This window comes from Peromyscus leucopus, chromosome 4 (assembly GCF_004664715.2).
Source record: "Peromyscus leucopus breed LL Stock chromosome 4, UCI_PerLeu_2.1, whole genome shotgun sequence".
Classification (NCBI taxonomy): domain Eukaryota; kingdom Metazoa; phylum Chordata; class Mammalia; order Rodentia; family Cricetidae; genus Peromyscus; species Peromyscus leucopus.
In genome coordinates, this window is record NC_051066.1 from 133,286,827 (window position 1) to 133,299,281 (window position 12,455).

The window sequence follows — 12,455 nt, forward strand, 5'->3', positions numbered from 1 at the left end:
CTGCATATTTCCCTTTAATGCAAAAAAGTCCCATTGCCGAAGCGCTACAAGAAAGCATGTCTAAGCCGGGCGGTGGTGGCGCACGCCTTTAATCCCAGCACTCGGGAGGCAGAGCCAGGCAGATCTCTCTGAGTTCAAGGCCAGCCTGGTCTACAAAGCGAGTTTCAGGAAAGGCGCAAAGCTACACAGAGAAACCCTGTCTCGGAAAACAAAAAACAAACAAACAAACAAAAAAAAAGCATGTCTAAAATCGCAGAACTATGCACATAGACACAGACACGCGTGCTCGCACACACATGGAGTTGGGAATCAAAGAATCTCGTCAGGTACATATTTGAGGGAGCCTAGGGAAAGGCTGGCCAGAGAAGATATGGAGATCAGATCGGATCAAGATGTTGGAATGCTACAGTAATGGCATGGTGTGGTTCTTGGTATATACAAAAAGGGGTGTGGAGAGAATGGGAAGTCCAGGCTATTAGAGAAAGGTTCTGTGGCCATGCATGAGTGAAAGACAGTGGAGGCCGCTGACAGGATGAAATGTTCTATTATGGAGTGGTCATTTCAAGGAGGAGGGACTTGCATGGTCCAGGGGAGACCCATCTGCTTAGCAGGGTACCTCCATGGTCTGGTGTGTGCTCAGGAGATTAGGGGCCTCACAGACTTCTTGAGCTCCATCTGACTGACTGCTGGTCACAGGTTGGGTGAAATAAATTTTTTCAGATCCGATGTTACTGGGGGCTGAGTATGTTCGTGATCGGGCGAGCCGGGTCATGCTGGCAGACGGTACTGTAATAAAGAAGCAGGATATTAGAAGGAGCTCAGTGAAGCTCTGGTACTCTACGAGTTTCACCAAAGACTCTACCTTTCCCAGCCCACCTAAGATGATGCCCAGGACGACAGAAAAGGTACCCCACTTTGCACTATTTGCTCCAGGTGAGTGGCTGTATGCAAGGCTGCTTTGATCCCCTGCATCTCGATTCTCCCCAGAGTACCACGGGAAACCCTAAGGGTGGAGTAAAGCCTCTTAGCTGTGCCCCCGCCATTCATACAGTGATTAGGAAGGTGGCTTTGGGAACACATACTGGTGACCCAAACCTGCAGTGCATGCAAGACTAAACCAAAGAACAAAAGAAAAACAAGTGTAAGTCCAATACAGCGAGACTTCCATCCATTCCCAGGACCTCCTGACACAGTTAAGTGCTGATGAGCATCTGCGCATCTCATATCCATACAGAGACGAATGTGCCATACCCTACTGGTTTCCACTTTAAGGCTGGTTAGTCAATGGGTTGGTTATATTCTGAGAACCGTGGACTCTCAGATGTCAAACTTACCCCATCACCATAAATAGAAAACATACTACTCACTGTAGCCCATTCCCTGCAAAAAGTACTTGAAGGCCTCGGTGAGCTTCCCAGGCTGGGGGAACAAACAGAGAAGGCATTAATTTGTACCTAAGTAGAGAGGTAGCAATGAGAGAGAGAGAGAGAGAGAGAGAGAGAGAGAGAGAGAGAGAGAGAGAGAGAGAGAATGTAGTTAGGTAGTTATTATGAGTGCTTTCTTACCTGAACTACTTGGGGCAGTCCTCCACAGTCTGCCATCTAGAAGAGGAAGAACACCTAAGTCAGCAGGACCTCCACTAAGGGGAATGCTCTCAGCATCCCAAGGCCTTTTGAAGGGGCTACTTGGCTGACTGGACTCTGTTTGTTTGTTTGTTTGTTTGTTGACAGGGGCTCTCCATGGCTGTCCTGGAACTCTCTATGTAGACCAGGCTTGCCTCAAACTCACAGAGATTCTCCTGCCTCTGCCTCCTGAGTGCTAGCATTAAAAATAAGCACTACTGCATCCGGCTTTGACTTGTCTCTATTTAAAGGGATATGAATTCCATGGTTTCATTACTAGAAAACTTTATGCCAGGCACACACCACATTTAGATTTTTTTTTTGGGGGGGGAGTGTTTTTTTGAGACAGGGTTTCTCTGTGTAACCTTGGCTGTCTTGTAACTCACTCTATAGACCAGGCTGGCCTCGAACTCACGAAGATCTGCCTGCCTCTGCCTCCCAAGTGCTGGGATTAAAGGCGTGCGCCACTACACTGGCCCAGTGAATTATTAACATTCTTGTTACAGTTGTTTTTTAGACAGTCTCCCTATGTAGCCAAAGCTGGCCTTCAAGATGAGATGCTCCTGCTTCACCTCCCAGGTGCTAACATTACAGATGTGTGCTACCACATCTGGCCTATGCAGTTTTTGATGATCTGGGGAAATGTTTATGTCAGGAATGGGAAGAAAACAGATATGGAGTTATAAATAACTTTGGAAGGGGGCAGATTTCAAGGCAGGCTTTTCTCTGTAGTCCTGGCTGCCTTGAAAGTTGATCTACAGACGAGGCTAACCTCAAACTCGGAGATCCACCTGCCTATGCCTCCTGAGAGCTGATATTAGAGGTGTTTGCCACCTTGGCCAGTTCATACCTTCTGATTTTAGTGATATAAAACAGTACAGGAAAAAGACACCAATACCTTTACTATATATAATTCTTTGTACTAGGATTATGAGCAATTTAAATTTTTTGTACTGTTTATTCTATTTTCCAATATCTACGAGGACTTTGGTAGTTTGAAATAGAATGACTCCCGTAGGCTTACATGTCTGAATGCTTGGTCCCAGTTGGTAGAGCTATTTAGGAGGTACTAGGGGTGTGTCACTGGGGGTGGGCTTTGAGGTTTCCAAAGACTGGTGCCCTTCCCAGTGTGCTCTCTGCACCCTACTTGTGGATCAGGATGCACTCACTGTTCGTGCTGCCAAGCCTTCTCTCCATCATCGTGGACTTAACGCTCTGAAACTGTGAGCCCAATTAAACACCTTATTTTATATGTTGCCTTGGTCATGGGGTTTTACTGAAGCAAAATAACAGTAACTAACATAAGGAAAATAGACTCAGAAGTTCCATTTTTTTTTTGTGTGAAAGAGTGAATGACTCACGGGAAGCTTTTCTGGGACGCTTCCCTGGAACACCCTAGTTTGAAATCATGCTAACTCCCTCACAAGTAGTGACAGAAGACACATTACCTTCAGCAAAGTTGTATTTATAGGGTTGAGGCGAGAATTACATTCAACCTTTAAAAACAAAAAGGAGAAAACAATTTTATAAACTGTTAGGAAATTAATCAGTGGCTTGGCATCAGAATGATCCTACAAGATCAACAGCTCAGCTTGCTGGTGGCTGACCCAGTCAAATAGAGTACCAACACTGACTGTGGGATTTCAAGTGATTCATGTCATAGCTGATACTTCAGAACACATCTACAAATCTGGAGACGAGCTGGCAAATTGACTCAGCAGTAAAGACACTTGCTGCCACCCTGATGACCTGTGTTTGATCCCCAGAGCGCAAACAATGGAAGCAGAGAACCAATTCTTGCACATTGTTATCTGATCTCACACATACACACAGATTAAGTATATGTAATATTGTTTAGAATATTAGTTAAAGATGTGCTACATTTGTTTATGCTGTGGAATACTTGTTTAACGATACAAAGATGTGTTTCATCTTTTTATGTTGCATTTGTTTAACTCCGTGAAGCTGCGTTATTTTGCCTGCCTAAAACACCTTTGGGTCTAACAAAGAGCTGAATGGCCAATAGCCAGGGAGGAGAGAGATAGGCGGGGATGGCAGACAGAGAGAATAAATAGGAGGAAAAATCTGGGAAAAGAGGATAGAGGAGCAAGAGAGGAAGGAGGAGGACACCAGGGACCAGCCACCCAGCTACACAAAGTAAGAAGTAAAGAAGTAAAGAAAACATAAACAGAAATAGAGAAAAGTAAAAGCCCAGAGGTAAAAGGTAGACAGGCTAATTTAAGTTAAGAAAAGCTGGCTAGAAACAAGATTCCATGTGATTACTTAGGAACTGGGTGGTGGCCCCCAAAAGAGTAAAAAAAAGAGTAAGAGTAAAAACAACATAACCAACTACATAATATAAATAAATACCGGGCAACTTTGTCGTCTGTTACTGTTTAATGAAGAGCACGCTGAATCTGACGGCTTTTCCTGCTGGGGGGGCAAGGTACATTCCTTCTCCCAGAGACAAAGAAGACTGTGGCCCTGTCCTGCTGGGATCTCCTCCATGTTGTCCTAGCACCAATGGCCTATCAGCTGGGCCTGTGCATTGTCTCCACCTCCCTGCTCAGTCCCTCCTGCCTGGAGTGGAGGGCTGCCCCCCCCCCCCCACCAACCACTGATTCTTCTGCCTCAAGGTCTCTGGCTCCCCAGTGTGAAGCTGAATTCTTCTGTGATGCTCTCTTTTTTTCTTCTTTCACACTGAGATTTTACTGGTTGAGGGGCAGTGTACAGACATTTCAGTTCTTTGTTTTTGTTTTTCAAAACAGAGTTTCTCCATTTAGCCCTGGCTGTCCTAGAACTCGCTCTGTATGTAGATCAGGCTGGCCTCAAACTCATAGAGATCCGCCTGCTCCTGAGTGCTGGGATTACAGATGAGTGCCACCACCGCCCTGCGACATTTCAGTTCTTAACACATGTACCCAAACTCTGAAGAGCCACACGTTTCTTTTTGAAGTTACCCCAGTGATGTTCCAGCCTCAAACTTGACAGTTTTCCTTAAGATAAATAATAACACTTGAACCCTCATAATCTTTGTTTCCACTGACTCACAATTTTTTGCCATATAAAGTATGTACTCAAAATTTCCATCTTTCACAGCTCATTATTACAATTGTTAGAAAAATGTACTTCCACAACCAGAGATGTTACAGTTCTGACAGGGCAGGGACCAAGGAGAAGTTTTCTAGAAAATGGTTCTACTAGAAACATGAGACCATTGGTATTTTGCCCTGGGTGTTGGATCCCCTGGAACTGGAATTACAGTCAGTTTTGAGCTGCCATGTGGGTGCTGGGAATTGAACCTGGATCCTCTGGAAGAGCAGCCAGTGCTCTTAACCACTGAGCCATCTCTCCAGCCTCCCAGATGTAATTGAAAATATTCCAGAGCCAAGCTGGGCGGTGGTGGCGCACGCCTTTAATCCCAGCACTTGGGAAGCAGAGCCAGGCGGATCTCTGTGAGTTCGAGGCCAGCCTGGGCTGCCAAGTGAGTCCCAGGAAAGGCGCAAAGCTACACAGAGAAACCCTGTCTTGAAAAACCAAAAAAGAAAAAAGAAAAAAAAAAAAAAGAAAATATTCCAGAGCCGAGTGGTGGCACATGACTTTAATTCCAGTACTCAGTAGGCAGAGGCATATGGTGATATTTTATTTGTACTGAAATGTGATTTTAATTGTATGTTAATAAATAAAGTTGCCCTGGGGTCAGAGCTATTAGAGCCATAGCAAGAGCATGGTGGTTAGAAGAGCTAGGTAGATTTCTGTGTGTTCAGGGATACAGCCAGTATTGGAGACATACGCCTTTAAGACCTGGAGGGCGGTACTTACAGGCAGTGACGAGGCAGTCATATGTTTGGGTTTACAACCAATGAGAAGGCAGAACAGAAAGACTATTTAAAGACAGACAAACAGGAAGTAGCCCTCTCTCGGGGGAAGCTAGGAGCACTGCAGGAGGTAAGATTTTAGCTCTGAGCTCTGACCTCTCGGCTTTCTCTTTTACATTGGTTCTGTGTTTCTTATTTTAATAAGACGATTAGTTACATCTACAGAGGCGGGTGGATCTCTGTGAGTTCGGGGCCAGCCTGGTGTACAGAGTGAGATCCAGGACAGGCACCAAAGCTACACAGAGAAACCCTGTCTCGAAAAACCAAACCAAACCAAACAAAACAAAACAAAAAAACCCAAAAACCAAAACCAAACAAACAAACCCCCCCCCCAAACCAACCAACCAAATAAACAAAAAACTAGCTCTTGGGTGCTACCTTCCCCAGTAACCCAGCCTCCAAATCTGACATATTTAATATAATCGGCTACGTTAAAGAAAAGTTTGTCTTTGGGTAGTGGGATCACAACTGCCCATCCTCCTGCTTGGTAACGTGTCCCTTATTCTTCACACCGAGCACTTTTTTCAATGTGCAGTGCACAGAAGTAAGCAGGGAAAGGGTACAGGCCCTCAGCCGCTTTCCGGCCTGCAGATTTGTGGAAGGCTGGCTGGGTGCCAGAACTCTGAAATAAGTATATAGTGTTTCCCTGCACTAATTGCCTCCGAGTGGACAGCAGCACACAGAACCATCAAGGACCATGCTGATCAATCTAATGAGACCTTGTGACTGCTGAGTGCAGTAGTATTTGCTCCGCCCATGACCTTGGGCTATACGGGCCTGAAGGAGGTGGTGCTTCCTGCTGTTGCATGTGACCTCTTAAAGGAGAGGGAGAGCAGGGTCAGAGCCCCTTCTCCCTGCTGCCTCCTTCCCGGTGTGATCCAACTGCCAGGTGGATTCGCTCCTGGTCGGATCGGAAGACGACTTCAGCTGTCTACTCCGTTCTGTATTGAGTATTGTGAGTGTATTGCCTCAATTTACCCTAACAAATTCCCTAATACTCCTTAAGTAGACTCCTGTGGATTTCTCGCTTTAGCTGAGTATTACTGAATATTTGTTTAACTATGCAGAGATGTGCTGCATTTGTTTAATTGTGTAAAGATGTGCTGCATTTGTTTAACTATGTAAAGATGTGTAGCTGTTTTTACCTTGCCTGCCTAGAATGGCCAATAGTAAGGGTGGAAGTATAGGCAGATCTTCTGGGCAGGGAGAGGAAATAGGAGGAATTTAGGCTTGCAAAAAGGAAGAAAGAAAAGGAGATGCCAGGGAGACACCAGGGGCCGGCCAGCCAGCCATGAAGGAAGCAGGAAAGTAGGACAATACAGAATGAAAGGTAAAAAGTCCCAAGACAAAAAGTGATGAATAGAAACAAGGTAAATTAAGCTAAAAGAGCTAGTGGGACAAGCTTAAGGTAAGACTGAGCATTCATAATTAATAATAAGTCTCCATATCTTTATTTGAGAGCTGATTGGTAGCTCAAAGAAAATTCCAATACAGCTGAGGAACTGATTTTCAAAACATGTAACAGAAAACCCTGGTAGGTGCAATTAGATACAGCATGACCCCATGTGGTCATGTTCCCATGACACACGTCAGCGGTGTGCCTGCCACATACATTTGACTACACTTCAACCCCAGCCTGCTCACATCAGGACATACTTACCACAGCCTCCACAGCAGGTGAATTGTCCCCCACCACCAGTAAAGTAGAACACCTAGGAACACGAGGAAGAAGAGGAGTCAGTCAGCAAGTAAGCACAAACACTGGGGGCAATGGATTCGTCACGAAAGGCAGATACACAGCCATTCAGTGGGGAGACTCAGGGACTTACTTCAGTGTTTTCAGCCTGTTATCATTTTGGCCTGGTTTGGGTCTTTTTATCTTCAGGTCTCTGCGTCTAGACAAACCAAGCAGAATCAGGGTCATTTGCAGGAAAATCATGGCCCTTCATGTGTTTCCTGGACATGTAATCCAGAGTATGGCAGTCTAGGAACATTGTCTTCTTCACACCTGAGGATGGAAGGGCCCTGAGCGTTCTGAGGCTGTTTCCATGGCACCCTGCATGCTACAGAGCAGGAACAGGGATTTTATGGGATGCTAAAAAGGGGGAGAACTTTAAAACTCAAACAAGAGCAATACTGAAATCCTCAAGTCTAATGAATTTTCCAAGTGGTCTGTAGGAATGAGCCCCTTAGGAGGAGGGAACAGCGTACTTTTACAGTTTGGGATTGAGGAGAAGGAAGGACTTTCTTTGTAACAGTCTAGCACAGGATTTTCCTTTCAGTGCTGGGACCAAACACCGAACCTTGTGCACTGAGACAAGCAGTCTAATAGAATTTCACTAAAAATAGGGACAGCCTGGAGAGCAGGTTCGAGCCCGGCCAGGCTCCTGTTGTGTAACTCCGGGGAAAGTTACACTGACCTAGTTCCTCAGGCTCTTCCCTCCTCCAAGAAACCAGTGTGTGCACCCTGAGAAGTGGTTCCCAGGACAGGAATCAGCACACCCTCCTCACTCTGGCAATGGAGGAAGTGTGTGTAAATTCTGGAATGCATAAACTTGTCTTTGTATTTCAGCACCCCCAGGCTACTTCTGCCCTATGAAACAATTCCAGCAAAGAGCAATTAAGTCAAAGCTCAAGGGTTCTCTCCTTTCACACAACATGCGGGAAGCTCCTTGCCTCTTCTCTCTTACAGATGCCAGTCATCTCTTTTGAACTGGTCTACAGGAATGGGAAACACTGTACCTATCATAAGAACGCAGGAAAAGCTCTAGGTTTCCTTGATTGATATCTTGGGCAATGCGTAGTCTGTAACTTTGAATCAGTTCCAGGTTGGTCCTCAACTCTTCCTAGAATAAGCAGAAGACATATTCTAAGCTACAGAGAAAACAGTCTGAGAGCACACACACACACACACACACACACACACATACACACACACACACACACACACACACGCACATGTTGGGGAATATTATTTTAAGGTGTGTTACTTTTGTTTATGTTGCATTTGTTTAACTCTGTGAAGCTGTGTTATTGTGTCTGTAAAACACCTGATGGACTAATAATGAACTGAATGGCCAATAGCGAGGCAAGAGAAAGGACAGGCAGGGCTGGCAGGCAGAGAGAACATACAGAAGGAAAAATCTGGAAGGAGAGATCTAAGAGCCAGAGAAAGAGGAGGACTCCAGAGGGCAGCCACCCAGCCACACAGCAAGCTACAGAGTAAGAGTGAGATTTACAGAAGAGAATGAGAAAGGCCTAGAGGCAAAGGATAGACGGGATAATTTAAGAAAAGCTGGCTAGAAGCCAAGCCAAGTTAAGGCTGGGCATTCATAATTAAAGGCACACACCTTTAATCCCAGCACTCGGGAGGCAGAGGCAGGTGGATCTCTGTGAACTCGAGGCCATCCTAGGTTATAGAGTGAGTTCCAGGACAGGCTCCAAAGCTATACAGAGAAAACCTGTCTCAAACAAACAAACAAACAATAAGCCTTCATGTGTGATTTATTTGGGAGCTGGGTGGTAGGCCCCCCAAAGAGCCAACAAACAAACAACAACAACAACACACACACACACACACACACTCTTGAGCACATGCATATACACATTCACATGCGCACACACATACATGCACGCATAGACATACACAAATAAACAAGAAATGAATACTATGACAGACAATAGTACAAATCACAATAATCAGAGTGAAATGACTATCCAGTTCCCCTAGAGAGGAATTTGATGTTAAAAAAAAAAGGGACTAAATGCTACTCTGAGACAGGTAGAGATTGCTGAAGGGGCAAAACACAAATATCTCTGAATTCTTCACAGATGACCTGTTACAAAACTGGTAGGGTCTGAGAAGCCACACAAACATCAAAGACAACAGGGAAACTGTCACTAAAGAAAAACCAAATTGCCCCACCCCCAGCTTCCTGAGCCTTAACTGACTTAGCACTGACTTTTGGAAGTCACACAGCTTGGCAATACATCATTGCTCCCACTCTAGCATTCCTGTAGACGACACTTCTGATGTGTGAGTTAGGATAACAGTTGCCTAGGTAACAGCAGAAGTTTGAAGGCTGCTTTTGCTGAAAACACTGACCCTTCATTTGAGCCTGCAACCATCTGATGGGCAGTGAAAATGGGACAAGAGGCCTGGAGCTGTGTCTCTCTCCTCTGCTGTTCTAATATGTGGATCAGGTCCCCTCAGCTCTGCATGTAGACATGTGGGTCCTTTGGGAAATGTTTTGCAGAAATGTTACCTTAGAGATGGTATGCTTTTCCTGCTCTGTACATAGGCTCCTTCAGCATCCATCATAGCTCAAGCCCTCTAACCCTACATTGTGGGAAGCCTGCTCCCACTTTTTCCCAGGTACTCTTGAGAAGAGAGGGATAAGAAATATTTAAATAGAAAGATAGTATGGAGAAGACAGACAGAAACACAGGATAGCATCAGGAGGACCTGCATCAGTATCCACCAGCTCCTTCTGTCTCTTCAAAGGGGCTTTTAATAGGAATGCCTAAGGGCAGGGCAAAAGACCTCCCCCTAGCACAGCCAAGTGCAGACCCTTCCAAACATCCAGTAACCACACACGTGGCCAAGCCATCCCCTAATGCAGCCCTGCTGGGTGAAGCAAGCTCAGATCTCTGCTAGGAAACCTCTGTGGGCTTCCACATTACATAAGGCCCAAGCTAACTACAAGGCCAGGATGTTTGTGCAAGATAATCATGTCAACAGCAGGAGAGACTCGGCAGTTCTGGAGTAAGTCATGGCCGAAAACATTAAGACCAGGATGTTTATAAATAAGGAAGACATCTTTTGAAATGGTGCCCATCAAAATTGCCAACATTTAGCTCACCCCAGAAGATCAAAGGCTTGCTGCTGCCTTTGTTTAATGGGTAGTTGATGGGGGAATGTCTTTCTGTATACTGTGAATGTGTTGCTCTGATTGGTTAATAAAATGCTGATTGGCCAGTAGCCAGGCAGGAAGTATAGGCAGGATAAGCAGACAAGGAGAATTCTGGGAAGGCTGAGTCAGGAACTCCAGCCCGCCATCCAGGGAGCAGCATGTAATAGAACACAGATAAAGCCACGGAATATGCTGGGCGGTGGTGGCGCACGCCTTTAATCCCAGCACTCGGGAGGCAGAGACAGGCGGATCTCTGTGAGTTCAAGGCCAGCCTAGGCTACAGAGTGAGCTCCAGGAAAGGCGCAAAGGTACACAGAGAAACCCTGTCTCAAAAAACAAAAAAAACAACAACAACAACAACAACAAAAAAAGCCACAGAATACATGGTGACATATAGATGAACAGAAATGGGCTAAATTCAAGTGTAAAAGCTGGTCAGTGGTAGGCCTGAGCTCATGGCCAAGCAGTTTTAATTAATATAAGCCTCTGTGTGTTTACTTGGGTCTGAGTGGACTTTACCTGGGCTGTGGACTGGGTGGGACACAAGAAACCTTTCAGCTACAGGCCTCACACACACACACACACACACACACACACACACACACACACACACACATACTTGCTCTGTGATCACTACTGTCTCCCTAATGACAGCCATCTGCAGCCAAGTCCTAGTAGTCTTCTTACCTGTCGTGGTCCTTATATGTGGCTTTGGTTCTCTTTCTCCTGTCTCCATGCCTCCAGAGTCTACTGTGCAGCATTATTGGTATATGAAGGGCAAACAGGGACCTAGTCACTAATGCAAATATTTAAGGCAAAACTGAATCATAGAAAGTACCCTCACCGGGGCTGGAGAGATGGCTCAGAGGTTAAGAGTACTGACTGCTCTTCCAGAGGTCCTGAGTTCAATTCCCAGCAACCACATGGTGGCTCACAACCGTCTGTAATGAGATCTGGCACCCCTCTTCTGTATACATAATAAATAAATCTTTAAAAAAAAAAAAAGAAAGTACCCTCACCTCCGGGCTGGAGAGATGACTCAGAGGTTAAGAGCACTGGCTGCTCTTCCAGAGGTCCTGAGTTCAATTTCCAGCAACCACAGGGTGGCTCACAACCATCTATAATGGGATCTGATGCCCTCTTCTGGCATGCAGGCATATGTGCAGGCAGAACACTGCATATATAATAAATAATAAATAAATCTTTGGAAAAAAAAAAAGAAATTTCCCTCCCTCTACCAATACACATGAATCTTTTAAAAAAACACAAACTGTATTCTTATACACACGGTGCTAACATATACTTTTCCACTTCCACTTAGGTCTGGGAGAGAGTATTCTTTAGCAGGATACATGATACTTTTTGTTTCCACCTCCCAAGTGCTGGGATTACAGGCATACATCACCATCCTGGCTATAATTCATGTTTAAAAATGATTATCTGCTGGGTGGTGGTGGTGCACACCTTTAATTCCAGCATTTGGGAGGCAGAGCCAGGCGGATCTCTATGAGTTTGAGGCCAGCCTGGGCTACAGAGTAAGTTCCAGGAAAGGTGCAAAGCTACACAGAGAAACCCTGTCTTCAAAACAAAAAACAAAAAACAAAAAACAAAAAAAAAAAAAAAAGATTATCTAGGGGCTGGAGAGGTGGCTCAGAAGTTAAGAGCACTGGCTGCTCTTCCAGAGGTCCTGAGTTCAATTCCCAGCAACTACATGGTGGCTCACAGCCATCTGTAATGAGATCTGGTGCCCTCTTCTGGCCTGTAGACATACATGCAGGCAGAACATTGCATACATAATAAATAAATCTTTAAAAAAGATTATCTAAATCCAGATAAACTGAACAAGGGCTGTTCTCAAAAACTGGTTTTGCTACTTAAATTTAGCCAAAAAGTGCTTTAAAAATATTTGTTTTATTTTTGTGTGTATGTGTGTTTGCTTGTGTGTTAGTGCACCATGTATACTGGTGGCATAGTGGTGAGCTGCCAGGTGGGTGCTGGGTGCTAAGTCTGGGTCCTCTGCAAGAGCAGCCAGTGCTCTCAAT

General features: G+C 45.1%; 1 protein-coding gene across 1 annotated transcript in view; it reads right to left on the reverse strand.

Annotated features, from left to right (window-relative positions):
• Positions 1-302: 302 nt before the first annotated feature.
• The window catches only part of LOC114681832 (protein NDRG3-like), a 36,321-nt gene continuing 24,168 nt past the window's right edge, over positions 303-12,455 (reverse strand). Inside the window, exons 8-14 of the mRNA XM_028855555.2 lie at positions 8,243-8,346; positions 7,330-7,395; positions 7,161-7,212; positions 3,071-3,118; positions 1,566-1,601; positions 1,368-1,419; positions 303-786 (exon numbers count right to left, since the gene is read on the reverse strand). Of these exons, the coding sequence (XP_028711388.2) occupies positions 605-786; positions 1,368-1,419; positions 1,566-1,601; positions 3,071-3,118; positions 7,161-7,212; positions 7,330-7,395; positions 8,243-8,346 (540 nt within the window). The 3' untranslated portion in view covers positions 303-604. The remainder of the gene's footprint in view (positions 787-1,367; positions 1,420-1,565; positions 1,602-3,070; positions 3,119-7,160; positions 7,213-7,329; positions 7,396-8,242; positions 8,347-12,455) is intronic.